Below are 20998 nucleotides of genomic sequence, written 5' to 3'. Positions count from 1 at the left end.
TGTGACCTTTGCCACTAAATGCTCTTCTGGGAATTCATCCCCCACTTCTCCCACAGTAGAATTACAGTTTCCTATGTAAATTAGCCATTGAATACCTAAAAAGTTTGGAATAAAGACTTCATTCAAGAGACTTAAATGTTGCAATTTTAAGAATGTGCTACATGTGAATACAGAACATATTCCCACTCGTGGGTCACACACACAGGTCCTGCTGTCAAAGGCTTGTGCTAAACTATTGAAATCTTGTCTCAATGAAACCAAACCCAAACTCCAAATCAGTTTTAAGACAATAATTGCAATCTCTATAGCAACTGTAAGCTCACAAATGAGCAAGAAGTATCTTTTCAGGAGCAATTATTGTAATGAGTTTAGAATGAAAAGAAAAGAAGAGCAGCTTTGTCTTTCAGGGTCTTGTTTCTAAGGAAAAAAGGTTGTAGATTCATGTATTTGTCTTTTTGTTTTTCTTCCTTGTGTCAGACATCTAGAAATACTTCCTTGAAAGAGATTGTTTGTCCTGACCAAGCCAGTGTTGATGTTTGGTTCACATCCAGTTCTTGCCTTGCTGGGATTCACCTTCTCTCTCAGGTGTCATAAATAAGAGGCTTGAAGAAAATCATTCAGTGGAAAAATCAGATTTTAGTTGTCTCACAGTCTTTTCTTTGAGAAACCCACTGTATTTTTCTAGGCCTTTACTATGTGTAGAGATGCATTTTGGGCTTGAGCTTTATTTGTCATCGGCAGGAAATGCTGTACTTGGCTTAATGAGCAGGAGTAGAGACAAAATAAAGGAAAATATAAAATATCTTAATTAAAATCTGCAGAAAGTTAAATACAATGGGCCAAGAGAGCACAGTGTGACCTGTGTCAGTGCTGGGGCCTCAGCTTATGTCAGAAATAAAGGAGGAGAGAGGTGACACTTAATTTCCGTTGGAGCTCAGGATGTGACACCGTTGAATTGTTGGGAAAAGGAAAGGGAAGCCCATCAGGAGTGAGTAACCATCCATTTTTAGTGAGCTTTTAGAAAAATATTACCCAGCCACTGTGACAAAACCAGCTCCATCAAAATCTCGTGGAACTTAATAAAGCACTAATTTGGCATTTGCAAGGAAAGAAGTCAAAACAAGGGCAGGGGGTGGCAGGATTTTGTGACAATTTTTTTATTCCATAAGTTTTTAGAAATAATTTTTTTCCATGAGCAGATGAGGATTAGCTGAGTAAGGGATACCCTGGAGGAGGTTAAGGATGGATAAAATCAGGGAAGTTCTGAGACAAATGTCAAGGTCGGTGAAATTCTCAGCTTTAGGAGGGATATGCAAAGATGGAATTCAGAGCTGGTCTGAAAGAAGGGAACAAGGGGATGGAGCAAGGATGTGTAAAAAGGGATTGTGGCTGTAAAGGGAAGGGAAGTGATGGAGCTGAGTGTGGGGCTGAGTGGGGTGAGAGCTCCCGGGGATGAGCAATGAAGGAAAAATGTGAACTGGACATGGGTGACCCATGCTCAGAGTGGTTCCCAGGATGTTTCAGGAAGAGGAAAAAGTCTATAAACTGGGAGTCAAAGAGTAGGACATGAGGGGGACTCGTCCTTGGTGTCAGAGGTCAAACATGAATGGAAGGAAGCAGCAGGGGTGGAGCCTTGGCCACTGTGGGGTGGTTCATGGCCAGTGGCTGGAGGGACCAAGTGGGACCAGAGGGTGGGAGCACTGGATTGAGACTGGCAGGAGAGAGCACAGTCTGCCAAATGGATGATTAAATCCAAAGGGGTTTGGAGGCAGAAAGTTTTGGTGAAAATTTGGTGAAGTTCCGTGGTAAAGCTCCATAGATCCACTGGTGTCCATCATCCCTCCAGCCCTCTGGAACAGTGGGGCTTGGGGGCTTTGATTTCACGTGGTGTTTACTGTTAAAAGTGTGTGTGACAGGAGAACTAAGTTGTATTATGTATTTTTTTTCCTGGTGGTATTTAAAACCTAATGTTTCCTTGCTGAAAACTTCTCTGTGTCTTTGAGCTGGGGATGAGGGGAGACGTTTTTATCCTGTTCCTGGAGGTGTTTGTGGCCATTCCAGCAAAATAAACCAACTAAAGGTCAAAGGAGAGTTATTAATGCCTAGCACAGGATGCCATGCCCTTTTCCTCTGGAAGGAAGAGCTGAAAGTCGCCGGACTTGTGTAATTTCTAATGATCGCGCTCCCTCTCGTGGCTGCGAAGGATATAAAACCCAAAAAGTGTTTTGAGATGGCAGTGTTGGGGAATTTGGAACTAAAAATTAGGGGGGGGGGAAAAATTAAATTTTCACCTTAGACTGAATTATTATAGATGGTAAATCAGATTTTTTTTCCAAAGGTGTTTTTAAATATAATTCTGATGTCGTTAAGCCTGAGCTGGGAAGAAGGGAGTTTTTGTGTTAAAAAAATTCACCCTTTTTTTTTTTTTAAATTTTCGTTTTGTTACTGTTATTGTTGAAACAGAAAATGGAGAGGTTTAGATTGGGTATTAAGCAAAATTCCTGCATGGAAAGGGTTGTCCAGCTCTGTCCCAGCTGCCCAGAGCAGTGGTGGAGTCCCCATCCCTGGAGGGATTTAAAAGCCATGTAAATGTGGCACTTGGGGACATGGGTTAGTGGTGGCCTTGGCAGTGCTGGGAATGGTTGGACTTGATGGTTTTAGAGGGCTTTTCCAACCCTAAACGTTCCATGATTCTATGAAATGTCACATTTCCCAGTGACTACTTCAGTTTGGTCTGAGCTCGAGTTCTACCCGTAGAACTTAGTGCTGTAGCAATTCCGGCAGGTGGGTGATTCCAGAGGTTTCTGTGCTCTGTCCCCCCCAGCGCTGGCGTGGGACGCACGGGCACCTTCATAGTCATCGACGCCATCATCGACATGATGCACGCGGAGCACAAGGTGGATGTGTTCGAGTTCGTGTCCAGGATCCGCAACCAGCGGCCACAGATGGTCCAGACCGACGTGAGTGGGCTTTAAGTACAGCTTTTCGTGGTCAGAGAGGAAGATGCTTCTGTATTTCCACTCCAGAATGTCCTGTGCTGTTGCATCCCTGGGTTAAGAGCAGGTTGGATGGGGCTTGGAGCAACCTGGGCTAGTGGAAGGTGTGTCCCTGCCCATGGCAGGGATGGAACTGGATAATCTTTAAGCTCCCTTCCAACCCAAACCATTCCAGGATTCTGTGAGCTGGTTTAGATTGGATGTTAGGAAGAAATGCTTCCCTGTGGGTGAGGCCCTGGCACAGGTTGCCCAGAGAAGCTGTGGCTGCCCCATCTCTGGAAGTGTCCAAGGCCAGGTTGGAGCAAGCTGGGCTAGTGGAAGGTGTCCCTGCCTGTGGCAGGGGGTGGAATTGGATGGGCTGTAAGGTCCCTTCCAGCCCAAACCATTCAATGGTTTTATGATTTTTAAATGAGATAGGTAAGGTCCAGAATTCCTGGTTTCATCCCTGCTTTGCTGTATCCTCACCTGCCTCTCTGTCCCTCCCAGATGCAATACTCCTTCATTTATCAAGCCTTACTCGAGTACTACCTCTATGGGGACACAGAGCTCGACGTGTCATCCCTAGAAAAACACCTCCAGACATCCCACAATGCGGCCCCAAACCTGGTCAAATTGGGGCTGGAGGAAGAATTCAAAGTAAGTATGGAAGTCCTTTGCCATAGGATTCTAAGATTTAAACCAAAAAGATAAAAGTGTCACCTTAAAGGTCCATAAAAAGGAACAAGTTGTTCTTTTGGGGTTGCTGTGAATGGTCCTGTGGAGTGGATGAATGGGGCCCTTGCTGAACATCCTGTTCTGGGAATGCTCATTCAGAGCTGTGTTGTTGTACAGGCCTCTTCCTATTTGTTTTTTGTTTGTTTGGAAAGGAAAAGTGGAGTGATTCTCTGGGTCTGGTCCGGAGGCCAGATCAGATAATGCTGGAAGAGGAAACTGGATTACGTGTGTCTAATTTGCATCTCAGTGGGATTGTTAACTCAGAGGTGGCTGACAGGGAGAATTGCAGGGAATTTTACTGAATGTCCAGACTGTCAGGAAGGTAAATAAAAAAAAAAAGAAAAAAGGCATTCATATTTAGTGGAGAACTCCAAATGCAGAAAAGAACCACACTGGCTGTGTCTGATCATTGTTAGAATAGATTTTAGTGTCCTGAGGGAATAATTAGAATTTTTTATGACTTTGGCCATCCTAAAATATTTATTCTCCATAAAGGTCTAAAGTATTAAATGACATCTAGATGTTAACTGGAGTTATCTCTTTACTTTGAAGGATTAATTTAATCAGTAATTGGGAACTGGGAAAAGGAAATGACATAAAAATAAGTCTGGTGATAGAGCAACAAGTTCAAAAGTCAACAGTATTGGTCTTTCTAGGGAAGGAAGCAAAGCATCATTTCCTATTTTTTTTTTTTTTTTTTTTTTTTTCAAAATTTCCAAGTTTTTGCTGGGAAGAGTGCAAACAGAGAACAGCATTTAGTTGTTCAAGAGCACTGAGCCCACCTGCACCAGTCCAGAGTAGAGTCATTTGTAACCAGTTTCCAGAGTAGTTGAAAAGGGATTTTTTTGGAGGGTAGAGGTTTCTTTTTAATACTTTGTTGCCAGTACTTGAGGTTCTTCTGGACTTGAGATCTGCTCCTGAAACACAGTGCCCGTCAAATACATGCTGAAAAATCTACTTGCAGCTTGAAAAGTAAATTAGTTTTAATTTAAATTGAATTTCTGTTGGATAGTTGCTGAAATGTAGGTGTGTAACTGATCACTTTTTGGTGAGTCCCAGCCCAGCAGAGGCAGTTTGTTGTGGTTTCTTGCATGGTCTTATGGGTGGGTAATATATATATTACTGTTATTATTTATATGTACTATAAAATAATCACTAGGGCAAGAGCAGTGTTTGTCTTCTCTGTCCTGGGAATGCTGTCAGCATAAGCTGAATAAATAATAAGGAATATTGGTCCATTCATTAGCAAAAGCTTGACTAAATTGTATGTTAGGTAGAAATGTTTCCCTGTGAGGGTGGGGAGGCCCTGGCACAGGTTGCCCAGAGAAGCTGTGGCTGCCCCATCCCTGGAAGTGTCCAAGGCCAGGCTGGATGGGTCTTGGAGCAACCTGGGCTAGTGGGAGGTGTCCCTGCCCATGGCAGGGGTTGGAATGAGATGGGCTTTAATGTCCTTCCAACCTAAACCATTCCATGATTTTATAACTATTATCCTTTCTTAATTTTTATAGACAGGACAATGAAGTGGCTTTTGTGAAAAGTCTGTGTTCCTTTGACTGTGTCACTGTTTTATACCCAGTAAAGACACTTTAAAGCCTTCTGAGTGCAGATATGGTGAGTGGGACCCACTTCTATTCCAAGGAGTTTTCATCCTGGTTTGTGTTTTATTCCAGAAGTTAACAAACGTTCGGATCATGAAAGAGAACATGAGAACTGGGAATCTTCCAGCAAATATGAAGAAAGCAAGAGTCATCCAGATCATCCCATGTAAGAGGCCAACTTTTATATACAGAAACAAGTGCTGTAAATGCCTGGTTATCCCAAGGCTGCTGTGACTACACACTGTGTCTGTATGTTGGCAACATATCAGAGCACAGCTGTCCTTATAAAATATATCCTTATATATCCTTATACAAAGTGAAATACTCTTATAAAGCACCTGCAAACAATTTAATGAATTGATTTTTACTTCATTGATATAAAATCTGTTACAATCAGGTACTTTGGATTAAATAATTCAGCAGTTTCATCTTTTAAACCAACCTATTTTATGTGGGATTCTTTGCATATTCTTTGTGAAATTCCAAAATACTTGAAAAATGAAAATTTCAGAGCAAAGATTTTGCAGGTTTTGTTCTTTCACATGCAGTTGGCAAAAGTAAGACTAGACCTGTCTTTTCTTTTTTTTTCCCCCCAGATGATTTTAACAGAGTGATTCTGTCAATGAAAAGAGGGCAAGAATATACAGACTACATCAATGCTTCCTTCATAGATGTATGTATAAACCATTTCTGTGTAATTAAATTTTAAATCTGATATTTTTCTATTACTGATAAGTCTTTTTAGAGACACAATTGACTTGGCTTATGAAGAACATGAGCTTTTTTGGTTGGGTTTGGCTTATGGGGGTTTTCAAGTCCATTCCTCATCTGGTGTTTCCAATTTCAGTTTAAATGGTTGTGTGATCTAAACATTATCCTTGTTGTAAGATTTATAAATGAAAGCTTTTATTAAATTCTGACAAACAGGCAATGAAACAAATTAGCTACACAACTGACATCCAACTGTTCCATTATGTGCTTCAGGTTAACAAGTGTAAATATTTGCTTTTCTGAGAAACAGAAAAGTCTGTATTTAGCACAGGGAAAGGCTGTCACAGTGTTTGGGAGCCAGGGTTTACCTGGGCAGGCCTGGATTAATTCCAAGCTTTCTTCCCAGCTGCCTGTTGGAACCTGGGCAACCCAGGATTATGTCTTGGTTTTATTTCAATATGGGAATTAGTCATTAAGCAGTAAAGCCCCATTATCAGCTGAGGACTGTGGATGATCCCATCAGTATGGAAATAAGGAAGGGCTGGATGTGGCACTCGGTGCCGTGGTCTAGTTGACATAGTGGTGTTGGGTCACAGGTTGGACTCGATGATCTGAGGTCTTGTCCAACGTAATTGATTCTGTGATTTTGTGAAATGAAACTGTATCTTAAAATTGAGTTAAAAGTTAATCCTATAGAAAAGCCTGACAGCTGCTGTTGTTATAATGTCATTGTGAAACCTTTTCAGTTCCCTCTTCTTGCAGAATTTCATCCCTTCAGCCATGACTGTAAAAATTCACCTCAGGATTGTGAATTTAGGGGAATTCTTAGAACCACAAATTATTTAGGTTGGAAAAACCCTTTGAGATCATCAGATCCAACCATTCCCCAGCACTGCCAAGGCCACCACTAACCCATGTCCTCAAGTGCCACATTCACATGGCTTTTAAATCCCTCCAGGGTGGGGACTCCACCCCTGCCCTGGGCAGTGACAACCCTTTCTTGTGGGGAAATTTTCCCACATCTCCAATCTAAACCTGCCTTGGCACAACTGGAGGCTGTTTCCTCTCATCCTGTCCCTTGTTCCGTGGGAGAAGTCCCCATTTAAGTGGTGATCTCCCTCTGCCCATCAGCTCTGTCCCTCTTCCCTTGTCCTCTCCCATCCCAACTCGTGCTCTCGGTCTCTCCCCGCAGGGCTATCGCCAGAAGGATTATTTCATTGCCACCCAGGGCCCTCTTCCACACACAGTGGAGGATTTCTGGAGGATGGTGTGGGAGTGGAAGTGCCACACCATTGTGATGCTCACAGAGGTCCAGGAGAGGGAGCAGGTACGTGTCCCATGTCCCACAGCTCAGCTCTTCTTGTTCTCACCTGCAAAACGTGACCATTAATATCAGATAAAATATTTGTTGCCTACAAATTCCAGCAATACAAGGTTGTTTTTTTTTTTCCTTTCCTGAAATGAGCACTTGTTTCACTATTTGGTGTGTGGGCCAGTGTTGCTGCTTTTGCTTGAATTTTTAGAAAACCCACCAAAACTACCAAATACTACAGTTCTTAAAAGCTTCGAGTTCACATTAAAGGATGCCTGACATGAAATAGTGGTTTGGGATTTGGGAAGAAGCTGGACAAAGCTTTTGTATAAACTTTCCTCCCAGTTGTGCCAGTATAAGCTCCAGTGGCTCATTCTGAGCCTCTCCTTGTACATCAGTAATTAATGAAGAGATTCCTGCCTATCTCTGTGTGCTGCAGGTTGAAGATTCTGGGTTCAACACTGCATCCAGGGTGTTCTAGTGCTGAGAAATCCTTTTGCTTGGTGATTTTGTGAGGTTTTTAACAACACTGCATTGCTTTCAGGAGTTATATATGTTTTAAAGCAACATTTGCCATCTGTGCCTCCTGAGCCCTTTTCATCTTAATGGTTTATGTTACAGAAACATTTTATTACTTACTAATAGTTATTAGTGCTTGCAATACTGTTAGATGAACAGTTTAGAGCAGTGCTGGATGTCACCTCCTATATCAGAGATTCGTGACAATGTAGAGAACTGGGAAAAAATTCAAGGAAGTTTTACAATCCTCTGGATTTTGTAGGAAAAATGTTGCCAGTACTGGCCATCGGAGGGCTCTGTGACTCACGGAGAGATCACCGTGGAAATCAAGAGTGACAGCCTGTTAGATGCCATCAGTGTGAGGGACTTCCTGGTCACCTACAGTCAGGTAATCCTTTTAAAATTCCAGGAGGTTGTTTTTCCATTTCAAGGTATTTACAAATATGATTTTGTATCTTAAATTTGGGGATTTTTATCTAAACCTAAATGTGGCTAATCTGACATTAAGAGGAAGCTTAAATGAAACATTTTTGCTTAAAGCAAAATCAAAAATTCTGTTCAGTAAAGCAGGTGGTTGATCAAAATGGCATGTGAGTTTAGGGAGGGGTTTAATTGTTTTGTTGTGGCTGTTATTCCTAGATTTTCTACTGTCTCCCACATAGGTGTAAAGGAAAATTTGATTCAAGATTTTTCATAGAATCACAGACTGGTTTGGGTTGGAAGGGACCTTAAAACTCATCCCGTGGGCAGAGACACCTTCCAGTATCCCAGGTTGCTCCAAGCCTCATCCAACCTGGCCTTAAACAATTCCAGGGATGGGGCAGCCACAGCTTCTCTGGGCAACCTGTGTGTGCTTTTAGTGTGCTTTTAATCAAGACAAGGCCAATAACTGTGAAATTTCAAAGTGTTGTGCAAAGCTGAGTCCATGATTTGGGTTGTTTCAGCAGCACTTTGGATTTGGCCTGTGCAGAAGGAAAGTTTTCAACTGCTTCTACTCAGGATGAACAATCTCTCAGTTGAAACAGATGAAACAGCTCTGCAAATCCAAAGGAAAATTTTAGAGGGAACTTATGAGCAGAGTGGTTGGGGGATTTAAAAACAGCCCTGTCAGGTCTGCACAACCAGGATAGAGCCACGGAACATTAAGGTTGCAAATAAGATCATCAAGTCCATCAAGGTCCATGATATATTATGGATCAGGTTGCAAATACTGTAGCAGTGCAGAATTTATATAGAAGTTGAAGGAGTGTGTTTATTTTGAGGTAAAAAATGGCTAAATGTGGTGTTTTCCTGCCCACAAATGTGGTGTTTTCCTGCCCACAAATGTGGTGTTTTCCTGCCCACAGGGTAACCAGGAGAAGCAAAGCAGGCTCGTCCGGCAGTTCCACTTCCATGGGTGGCCAGAAATCGGGATTCCTGCGGAAGGGAAGGGGATGATCGACCTCATTGCAGCCGTGCAGAAGCAGCAGCAGCAAACAGGGAATCACCCCATCACTGTGCACTGCAGGTGAGTCCCCTCTGGGCTTCAGTAACTCGGGGTTTGGGCTTGAACTTGGGTTTGTTAAACTCTGAGATTGTGCTCAAATGTTCTGTGCAGGGGAAAATGCTGCTGGATTTTACAAACTGTCAGGAGAATAAAATAGATCCCTAATCTAAGCTCAAGGAAAATGTGCTCCTGTCCTTGAGAGCAGAGAGAAAACAATATTTTAATAATAACTAATGCTGGTTGGAAGCTTGATTATTACTTGGGACATGATAACATGTGTTCGTCCTATGTCAGATTTTCACTTTTTGTTTTTTTTGGGTTTTCTTAATTGTATACTTTTATTGCACCTTTTTTTGCCTTTCTTTTTGAAAGATGTGACTTGTGCTTTTCATCTGGTTTTTTTTTCAAATTATATTTTTCAGAGCGTGGGGTTTTTATCAGTCTTAAAATTTGTCTTTGCTCTTTCCGTAGTAGATCTGCTGATTTAAAAACAAAAAATAGCAGTAAAAGTGGTATAATGCCATTTCCTCATTCAGAAATCATACTTTGCTTTTATTTTTTTTTTAAATTTTATAAATCAATAAAGCTTTTTCTGTTTTCTGGTCAAGACAAAGTCGACAGTACACAGGGACAGGCTCAGCAGAGTTTCAGAGCCCTAAAGATCATGACACAAAAAAAATCTTGTGTTGTCTCTGATTGCCCCAGAAATGGATTATTTAATTTGTTCTAAATTCTGACCTTTTAAATCTTTTTCTCTCGGGCATGTTGTACAAGATAAACTGACTTTCCTGGACCATTGTTTATCTTCTAGCAATATATGGACGTCAATATATGTAAATAATTTTATATTTAAAAACACTTGTTCTATGAATTGTGGTATTTCTTCCACCTGTCTGTGATCCCACTGAGAAATGCTTGGCAGCATTAACTCTCTTTTATTTTGCTCTGATGGAAGTTTCCAGGGTGCTCTCTCAGTCTCTGGTTTGTGTTTGACTGTCTGAAGTCACCTATATTTTCAAATACAGCAAAGAAGTCCTGGGAGCTTGAGCCACGACTTATATTTATTGTTTTTTTGGAATGTGGTCTTATAAAAACACATATTAATTGTCAAAACTTTCTCCTCCTTGCCTTGCAAGCGTTTGCTCCCTTGGGATCTGAGGGTTCCCCCACTCCACGGTGATGATATTTTGGGTTTTATTTTTTAACACTTGTTTTGAAATACTGAATTATAATTACAGTGGGTAAAATATCAAGGAGTTCTTACCAGTGATTTAAGAGATTAAAAACCAATGTCTTTGATTTGCCCGAATTAGTTGTGTAAGAATTAGTTGTGCTATTTATGGCTTCTAGTTTTACAAGCTTTTAGACCTGAGGCCTTAGTTTAATAATTAGCATGTATTTTTCCTAGATTTAAAAAAAAAAAATCTACTTCAGTCCTTGTAAAAAGGATTAAAAAGAAAACAAAACCCAACCCACACAATGTATTCAGGACTTTTAATGCTGAAAATTCTCTCCTGTCCCTGCTTGAACAGCCTGTACCTCCCAGCTTTTGAGTTACCTGACTTTCTCTGTGAAGTCACACTTGAGTCTTCAAATATAAATGAATGTGATGTTATGAATAATTAAACACATTTCAAGTCTCAGTCTGATTTTTTCAGAGTGGTCACATGAACTTGTGAAAATTCTGTTCGTTTTTCCAGCTATTTAAGAACACTTGAAGGAGCTGCTAAAAATGATCATTTTAAAGTAGAATCAAGACATAACCCTAAATAGTTTAGAAGGGTTTTGCTGAGTTGCCAACAGAGTTTGAAGTCCATCTGTTCTCAGTCCTCGCTCCCCTCTCTTCCAGTGTTTGTCTGCAGCTGCCTCTAATAAACTATAAAAGGTTTGTGTGTTATTTAGAGGCCACTTAATTCTTCTTTGCCCATTCTGAGTGTCCTTTGCCTTTCAACTTTCTGTCTCAGGAAATGAAATTTCACTCAAATTTAAACTTATCTTTCTTAAATTCTTTTATTTTAAAGGGAGTTGCAGGAAGAGAAGTGAGCATGCAAAGAGTAGTGCTGTGTCTCCAAGAGATTTCAAATGCATCCATAGTAAAAATTCTTAAATTAATTAAAATACCTAAATTTGTATGGGCTGTAAGAATTTGCTAAAAGCCTGTTTTCAGAGGAAAGAAGGAAAGTGAGCCAAGCACAAGGAGATGCATTTCTTTTACACAGGCAGATACAGACAGGACAAGGGGGGATGGTTTTAAACTAATAATGGAGAGATTTAGATGAGAATTAGGAAGAAATTCTTCCCTGTGAGGGTAGTGAGGGGCTGGAAGAGAATTCCCAGAGAAGCTGTGGCTGCTCCATCCCTGGAAGTGTTCAAGGCCAGGCTGGACAGGGCTCGGAGCAACCTGGGCTAGTGGAAGGTGTCCCTGCCCGTGGCAGGGGGTGGAATGAGATGATCTTTAAGGTTCCTTCCAGCCCAAACTGTTTGAGTCATTAAAATCATTACAGTTGGATAGGACATTTTCCATCAAATTGCTTTGCACTTATGATAGCAATAGCAATAATAATAATTCTTGTCCATACAGGAATATAAATCCCAACCTAAGAGGTGTATTTGGCTATTCTATGTCCCTGTTATTCCTCTTTTCCCATTTTTATCCCAGTTTATGCCATGCAAACATGTTTTCCTTGCAGTGCTGGTGCAGGGAGAACAGGGACCTTCATAGCACTGAGCAACATCCTGGAAAGAGTGAAGGCTGAAGGGCTCCTGGATGTGTTTCAAGCTGTGAAGAGCTTAAGACTGCAAAGGCCACACATGGTGCAAACACTGGTAGGATGTTTAACAACTCAGATATCTGTTTGTAAATATTCTTAGGGGAGGAGAACAAAGGGGGTTTTCTTGCAGGTTGCCATAAATTATGCATGATGGCTGCGTGTGTACAAGGTATTATCAGAAATCTGGGCTTTTATATGGTTTTTTTATAGCATTTCTAGAAACACAACTTGACGAAATGTTCTGTGTCTTTTAGGAACTTAAGGCAGTTAAACCAAAATCTTTAGTGTTGCAGATGACAAAATATATAGTGAAATAAATGTCTTTTAAGCTATTTATCACTTGTTCTTTCTTTCCTTAATGTGTCTGGTCATAAATTGGCTCAAAGTTGGTCACTGGAAGGCAGAAACATGGAATCATGGAATGGTTTGGGTCGGAAGGGACCTTTAGAATTATCCAGTTTCACCTCCTTGCCATAGGCAGGGACACCTTCCACTAGACCAAGTTGTTCCAAGCCCTGTCCAACCTGGCCTTAAACACTCCAGGGATGGGAAGTCTCATCCCTGGAAATGTCTCTGACTTGTTTAAAATCTTTTTTAAGTCTTCTTTAAAGTCATCTACAACTAATATGTGAAGCCTCATCCAGATACTTCTCCCTACTGAATAAACATTAAAAAGTTTTTTTGAGACTTTTATTTTTTAAATATATAAAAATACTGATACTTTGTATTTTCATGGCAGCTTCCATTCAGCACTTTGAAACTTCTTTAGATAAAATTAAACCCTGTTTTCCAGGTGGATGTTTTCTCTGTCCTACAGATGGGCAGAAAGGGGAATGTGATTATCCACAGTTATGCTAAGACGGGGATGAAATGCTTTTTTTTTCGGGGGTCTGGCTCTGGGATTTAATAATGTCAGTTGAGGGTGTAATTGCCACAGATATTCCCAGCTGAGCCTGTGGGAGGGCTCCTGCTGAGCTCAGATTTCCAGCATGAAAGAATTCAAATGCCAGTTCTGTTTGTTATCAGTGTTGTTACAGATTTTGTAATCCAGCAAATCATGTTGAAGGCATATCAGCATGCCTGGAAAATCAGGATGTGTCCCCCTTTAGGATGGAGAGGGCCAGCCAGCTGGATAACAGACAGGCTGGGAGAGCTGGGGGTGTTCACCTGGAGAAGGGAAGGCTCCAGTGCTTAAAGGGGCTCCAAGAGAGCTGGACAGGGACTTTGGACATGGGCCTGGAGGGACAGGGCAAGGGGGAATGGCTTCCCAATGCCAGAGGGCAGGGGGAGATGGGGAAGGAATTGTTGGGTGTGAGGGTGGGGAGGCCCTGGCACAGGTTGCCCAGAGAAGCTGTGGCTGCCCCATCCCTGGAAGTGTCCAAGGCCGGGTTGGATGGGGCTTGGAGCAACCTGGGCTAGTGGAAGGTGTCCCTGCCCATGGCAGGGGGTGGAACTGGATGAACTTTAAGTTCCCTTCCAAACCATTCCAGGATTCTGATTCCATGATTCTCCCTGGGGAATGCTTAGGAGGAGTTTCCTGCTGTAACAGGAGACCAGTGACAGCAGAGACCGTGAGCTGCTGAATTTAAATGAGAACCAGGATTCAGTTTAAGAAGCATCACCTAGAAGGCTTAAAGAATACATTTTAACTGAAGAGCAACAATCATCCTGTATTTGACAAAAAAGCAAGAAAACAGGTTTTTTTATTCAAAATAGTAAATACATAAATAGAAATCAGAACAGACCAGTCCTCAGCTACTGGTCCTAACTAGAACATATTGCATTTATCATTGGGATTTGCAGAAGTCTGAATGTAATGAGGCAACACAATCCAAGCACATTTTGATGTGGTTTTCTTGTTTTTCAGGAACAGTATGAATTCTGCTACAGAGTGGTACAAGATTTCATCGACATCTTTTCTGATTATGCTAATTTTAAATGAGAATTCTGCCTTATTTTTTAATTTGTCTGTACAAAATGTTGTATATTCTGTTAATTTATTCCATGTCATTTTGGTTGTTGAGTTTACTGTAAATACAATGTTGTGTTTGCTCTTAAAGTTGCATTTGCTGTACAGAGTTCTTTCTTAAATATAAATATCTTCTAAAGGGAAGTATAATGTTCCTGTACTGTATAGATCTGTAAGATGGGATAGAAATCTTTATTCTAAATAAGAGTAAATTAACTCTTGAGGGTCTATTTCTCGAGTTTTGCCACTTATAAATATTTATCAATAATGTTACGTCCCAATTCTTGAAGCTTTTGATGGATGATTTACAGTTCATACTGAAAAAAAAAAGTCAGTCGTGGTACCTATGTGTAAACATATTTTGGCCATAAATTTCTCTTCACTGTGGAAATAGTTATTATTTTTAAAGGCTGTTTTTAACAGCCTCCAGATTGATGGCAGTTTGATTTTGAGTCTTGCTGTCCATAAAGTATAAACACGGATTTGAATTTTTGAGTTAATATACCTTTCAAAGTCAAGTCATTTTGTTCTTTCCTAAATATCACACTTTTAAATCAATTTAAAAAGACAATAATGTGAGTTTACCACTATTTTGAGAATATTTTACGTATGTGAAGAGTCTATTTTGCAGCACCTGAACTTATCCACTCAAAGAGCAAGGCCAGAAATGGAGTTAAAGCTTCTCTTCTCTATTTATAGGGGCAGAATTTCCCACTTCTTTTAGCAAAGGCAAAAGAGATAAACTCTTATTGCTTGATGTGATTAAGAATATTGGTAAGAATTGGAGAAAACATTTTACTAACAGTTTAATGCCAGAAACATTGTGTTGAAGCAAAAAGTTCTTACCCTCCCATATATGTTATCAAAAAAGGACTGTTTTGTTTCTCTAAAGGGGGTGTATGATTGTGTACAGAGATATATTTTTAATGGAAGTACTACTGATAATAGTATTGGTGAAATAACATTTCAAAGTCTTTATTAGAGCCCCGAACAGGAGGTTTGGGGGTTAGAAAATCCAAAAATCACAGGGCATCCGAATGTTGAATAATTCAAAAGTGGATCTTTCCCGCTCGTTCCAAGGCACCTATGACTTAATGAGCACAAAGGAGGTGAATCTGTACTTTAATTACATAATTAGTATGCAATTCTGTCTTGTCCAGTTGGGCTTTTTTGATGCAAACATAAAAATTATTTCAAATAAGCAGCTTCCACTGAGCATTTCCCTGCTGCTCCTGCACTATATTATCCCATTTCTGATATATAAATCATGTTGTACCAGTGCAAGGGAACAGGAAGGTGTCCACACCTCTCCTTCCTTGTCATACTGGATGGAAAAGCTGCAGGTTAGGAATTCCTAAGCTATTCCCGCGCTGCTTCTTGTCTTCCCATCAATGCACTTCTGTATTTATTTGTACAGTGAATTTTGCACTTAAAAAAAAAAGATTGTTGAAAGACTAAACCTTTGTTGTGAGTCTCTATGAGAAGATACACTCAAGCCACAGTGTTGAGTAATGGAAATGAGCTCTGAGGAAGTTTCCATTTACTGCTGCATGCTGAAAGTCCATCAAAATTTACAAAAGCCATCAAATAAATTCAGTGTGGACACAGTGGGGGTTTCAGAGAATGATAGTTTGTAGCACAGGGAGACTGAGAGAGGTTAAATGAGGATGCAGAATAATGCAAAGAAATTCCCATTTTCCGATCCTGATATCAGGATCTTTCCAGGCATTTGGTTTGGATAGTAATTTCTCTGTTGGACAGATTTTGGGGTCCCTTGAGTAAAAACTTGGATTGGAAGTTGTCTCAGTGCAACGGTGATTTAGTGTGATGTTGTTGGGGTCTCACAGCCCTCACAGCAACAGGAGCTGCAGCACAACAACCAGTAGTAGGATGGAGTTAAGCTGAAACTTTAAATACTCAGTGGGTACTCAGATTTTAGTTGGTAACTGTATTCAGATTTCTAGGAGGAGAGAGAAATACCTAAAATATATTTCAGGAGTCACAACTAAAGCTCCATAATGAGTTTTTTATCATTTGGAAAGCTTTGCTTCCCAGTCCTTGTGTCCAGCCTGATCCCTGGGGAGCTGTGTCCTGGTGGAGACGAATTTTCCTTTAAATTCCCTTACATTGCATGGAATGGCTTTCAAAGGCCAAATAGTTGGATTGGAAGTTGTACATTCTGATCTGTCTGTGGTTTTGGTCACTGTGTGACTTGACTGTTGATGTGTTCAGATTGGTTCCAGTTCACCTCAGCATTTAAGCTTCACAACATCTTTATTCCACAATCCGTGGGGGTTCCACGGGTTCCATGTTCCTGGAGCAATCCCTTAAGTGCTTTGCTGAATTGGGCCTTAATGAAGAATGCATATTGTAATTACAGTGTTTTTTAGGCTATTTTTATGTATCAGTTTTTTAAACTTTTCAAACAAGCCTGACCACCCATGTTCAGTATTTTGAAATGTTTTCCTTTCCCTCATCCCATTTTTCCATGTAAAGTTATGGAAACTTTTCTGTATAACCAAAATGTATTTAATTTGTCAAATCTTTATAATATATGGATGTATTATACAGTTTCAGCTCTTATTATTTCCTTTTATTACATTTCTAATTTGATCTCGCTGTGTTTTTAATGCCAGTGAATGTTGCTGAATTATTTGTACATGCAAATCACAGGATCTAATACATTCTGATGCAAGAACAAAGCTTCCTTTTTATTCTCAAACTGCATTACTTCCTTTAAATCTTTGAATTTCATTCCTCTGCTGTGGGTTCATTTGAATTAAGTATTCTAAAAGAGTTGAAATCCATTATCTAGATAAGTATTTTCAGTGCTTATCTGCAGCTGGATGTGGGGAATATTCTGGTTCGTGTTGGGGCTGAACATATCAAGTGTAGAAACTCATGGCAGCAGCTGAAATCCAGGTCTTTCCAAACTCTGTGGATAAGTAGGATCTGACAATGCAGAGCTTTGACATGTCTCTTAAATACGGTGAAATAATACAGTGATAAATTATGGTGTCATACCAAGATAAAAATAGTAGCTAAACTCTCAGGTATGTTGACAGTTCACTGTAGTTAACAACAATTTTTAAATTCATTTCCACAAGCTTTATATTGGACATCTTGCTAAAAATAACCAAGAAGGCCCCGCTGCTGTAACAAGGAGGGAGGTTTGAGTAAACCAGGAGTAACCGTGCTCAGAGATTACAATCCTGATGTCAAGCTTTATTTGTCAAGTAGGATTTAATGAAGCAATATTTCTGTTGGACTCCTTTGGCCCTGTACACCCAACACCTCCCATCTGGGAGGCACCTTTTCACTGTAGGTAATTTTAGGATTATTGTTTCTACAGTTGTTTGGAAGAACTTGTACTCTGCATGTCCCTCCTGTGCACTGTTATAACATTTGCAAATGATAGCAAACGGCCTCAAATTGTGCCAAGAGATGTTTAGATTGGAGATTAGGGAAAATATTTTCAGGAAAATGGTTGGAAAGCATTGGAATGGGCTGCCCAGGGAATCCCCATCCCTGGAAGTGTTCAGAACACGTGTGCACGTGGCACTTGAGGACATGGGTTAGTGGTGAACTTGCTGGTGGTGCTGGTTGACACTTGGACTTGGTGATCTTGGAGGTCTTTTCCAAACTTAACAATTCTATGATTTGAATTTTCCATTACATGTAAAAGCTATGAATTTTAACTTTTTAAAATAATTCCAGGTGAGCTGATAATGTTTTGTGTGATTGGATCTTGTCCTTTTAGCAGCTCTCAAGATGCACAGCTTGAAGTTAGCTTGGTGTGAGGACAGACAGATGCCTTGGGGTGGTTTCAGAAAATAGAAGACTCTCAAGTATTAAGCAGTTATTAATTAATAATTTTTAATAGAAATAAATATTGCTAACTGTAATTATTGATTACTACAGCTCTGCACAATTTCTACAGTGAACATATGGATGTTCTTATACTGCACTGATGGTAAAGTGTTTTGTTTTCGTTTTTTTACTTCTAAACATTGCACAGAAATACCATAAAGACCTTGTACTTCTTTATCCTGTGAGAAAGATGATTCTGGTTTTAGAAACTCAGCTTTTAGTGAAAAAAAAAAACCCACACTTGAATTATAAACTGTTCATGAAATATATTTATTTCAGTGGGTTATTTAAACAGTATAAACTAAGGCAGATCAAAGACATGTTTGTTCTGTTTAGGGCATATATATCAAATCCAAGCAATGCTTTGCCTAATACAGAAATTATTCAATGCAGAAATTGTTCAATTGAGAATTTTTCAAGCAATTGAACTTCACTGTGAGTGTTCTTCATCTGAGGTATTAAAGGATTAGGTTGTAATTTAGATCCTTTCATAAGAGCTTTGTTCTAATGACTTTTATACATTTTCTGTGCTGCTTTGCACAAAGTAGGGGAATTACTGAGTTATTAATCGAGTTGAGACTTTGCCAAGGAAGTTCTTTCCATAAATAATCATTTTATTCTTTCACCTGTTTCCATTGCATGAAAAACTGTTCCAGTGTTTCCCTGAATGTCACACTCAAACTGTCCATAAACTTTGAACAAAAGATCTGTGCTGTGACTTCTTTCCAGTTGGGTGGACACAAAGAAAGGAAAACTCTCCCAGTCAGGAAGATCTTGAGAAGGAATTATGAGCACAGTATTTTCCAGTTGAGATTTTTATAGTAACCTTGTCCTTCCAAAGCCTGAAGGGAGCCTGACAGGAAAGATGGGAGAGAGACTATTTACAGGAGCCTGGAGGGACAGGACAAGGGGCAATGGCTTCAAAGTAACAGAGGGCAGGGCTAGATGGGATATTGGGAAGGAATTGTTGGCTGTGAGGGTGGGGAGGCCCTGGCACAGGTTGCCCAGAGAAGCTGTGGCTGCCCCATCCTTGGAGGTGTCCAAGGTCAGCTTGGACGGGGCTTGGAGCAACCTGGGCTAGTGGAAGGTGTCCCTGCCCATGGCGGGGGGGGGACTTAAAAGTCCCTTCCAACCCCAACCATCCTGTGATTGTGTGATTCGTGGATCGAGTAGAAGTTGTTTCCAAGGAAGCAGCACCTGAAATAGCTTTCCTCCCGTGCTTTTAAATACTCAGGTAAAGTATGTACTCTATACTTCAGTTTAGATTGATTTTATTTGCTGAATCCAGTGGAATCTTTCTTTGGTCCTAAAAAAAAAAGTGTATAAATGGCTGATCAAGGCATGCAAAAGGACTGACTGGGTGATGCAAAGTCCCTCTTAAGGTCACCCTTAGGATTAAAATTGATCTACTGAAGTTGATTGCAAAACTCTCTGGATTTACTAAGAATTTTCCTCCCAGATCAGGCACATGGTGGGATTTCTTGGGATTGTCCTGGGCAGGGCCAGGAGTTGGACTGGATTATCCTTGTGGGTGATTTTGTAATCCTTTGGAACTGGGAAATCTTACACAGACCCAGACCATGTCCAGTCCCAGGTATGGACTGCAAAGCATTAATTTACATTTAAAAACTGACATAATTTTGATGTGTCATTGTGTCATTTGCTCCCCAGTCATCTTTCCTGGCTTTGGAGCCTTTCTGTGCCTATTGAAAAGCTGCTTTTCAAGATGAACTTTTATTACAGGAAATAGAGATTTTGTTTAAAAATATTAGTGCTTCCCATAATGATCTTTCCCAGTTTCTTTCCCGTAATAGTTTATTATATTCTTTCATCATTTTAAAGAGAAATGTATTATTTCAAAGTATTTCTTAAATGTGGATAGAAACAATTTTGGAAAATATATCCTGTTTGTTCATAAACTTATGCAGATTCTTGCCACATAAAATAATTTGTCACAATGAATTTCTATGCATGAGTACAAGCATTCAAAAATCTTGGGTGCAATAATGTGTCAGCGCAATAAACTCTCATTTTAAGAGAGGAAATCTATTGCAAAACTTTAAATTTTCAGGCGTTCATCACACAGTAACTCCTCCAGATTTGCCTAAATATTGATTTCTTTAATACCTATATACCTTATAAAAGCCCCAATTTAGTAAAATTTTTAGCTGGAACTTGTGCTTTTTATTTAAAAAGCAATGATGCTACAAATCTGTGTGAGCTTCATTTAGGGCTTCCAAACCACCGGTTCAGACACTTGAACAAAACAGGATCTTCACAGGAGGAATTAAGATGCTGATTTTAAAGGAAATTCAAGCACTGACTTAAAATAAATTATTTTTCTCCCCATTTTTGACAGTTGACAATTTTAGTTCAGCATGGATTCAGGTGTATTTGTCAGCTTGTGCTCCTCCTAAATTAAATGTTCCCAAATTAATCCAACCGCAAATTTAAGCCTTGAAGAAAATGCCTTTTATTTTTTCCCCCTCCTGTAAATCTCTTTTTGCAAATATTTGTACAGGTGCTATTTCAGAGAGACAGATTTAAAGCCAGGCTTAAAATCTGTATTATAATTTGTGTTTCCCTGTAAGTAGTGCTGTGTTTGCAGGGACATTTCTCCCAAAGGCAGTGACAGTAAGTGCACTAATAAAACACTGTAAATCATGTCAGAATATACAATTATTGGCATTGGGGAAATTTAGTTAGTTAGTTTGATCACATGTGGGCTGGGAGAGACTGTAATAAATTCAGCTTTTGAAGAGTTTTACTGGTATAAACTGGTTTAGATACAGCACTCAGGAATAACTGCTCTTGTAGAGACCCCCAGGAAGGATCTGACTTTAATAACTCTGTATTAGCAATTATACCAAATTAGTTATCCAATAGAATCCTGATTTTTGAATGTTTTATGTCTAAATTAAAGGTTGTCCAGTAGAATAAAGTTATAGTGGAAAGCTGAAACAATAGTAAATTATTATTGTTATTATTATTATTTCCTGACTTAATATGCTGAAGTAAATTAAAATCCCACCTAAGCTTATCAAATAGACTT

The 20998-nt window shown here is 39.8% G+C and overlaps 1 protein-coding gene across 4 annotated transcripts in view; it reads left to right on the top strand.

Annotated features, from left to right (window-relative positions):
- Positions 1-16778, top strand: part of PTPRE (protein tyrosine phosphatase receptor type E) — a 100918-nt gene extending 84140 nt beyond the window's left edge. For all 4 annotated transcript variants that reach the window (XM_027737120.2, XM_039378952.1, XM_039378953.1 and 1 more), the window contains 9 exons: positions 2825-2960; positions 3483-3632; positions 5381-5474; positions 5905-5981; positions 7212-7346; positions 8113-8238; positions 9197-9357; positions 12027-12162; positions 13975-16778. In XM_027737120.2, the coding sequence (XP_027592921.2) occupies positions 2825-2960; positions 3483-3632; positions 5381-5474; positions 5905-5981; positions 7212-7346; positions 8113-8238; positions 9197-9357; positions 12027-12162; positions 13975-14049 (1090 nt within the window). In that variant the 3' untranslated portion in view covers positions 14050-16778. The remainder of the gene's footprint in view (positions 1-2824; positions 2961-3482; positions 3633-5380; positions 5475-5904; positions 5982-7211; positions 7347-8112; positions 8239-9196; positions 9358-12026; positions 12163-13974) is intronic.
- Positions 16779-20998: the final 4220 nt, after the last annotated feature.

Source organism: Pipra filicauda, unplaced genomic scaffold (assembly GCF_003945595.2).
Source record: "Pipra filicauda isolate LSUMZ 115617 unplaced genomic scaffold, ASM394559v2 scaffold150_size2825430_pilon, whole genome shotgun sequence".
Lineage (NCBI taxonomy): Eukaryota > Metazoa > Chordata > Aves > Passeriformes > Pipridae > Pipra > Pipra filicauda.
The sequence above is the reverse complement of the archived record's forward strand: the minus strand, read 5'-3'. Positions and strand labels throughout refer to the sequence as shown.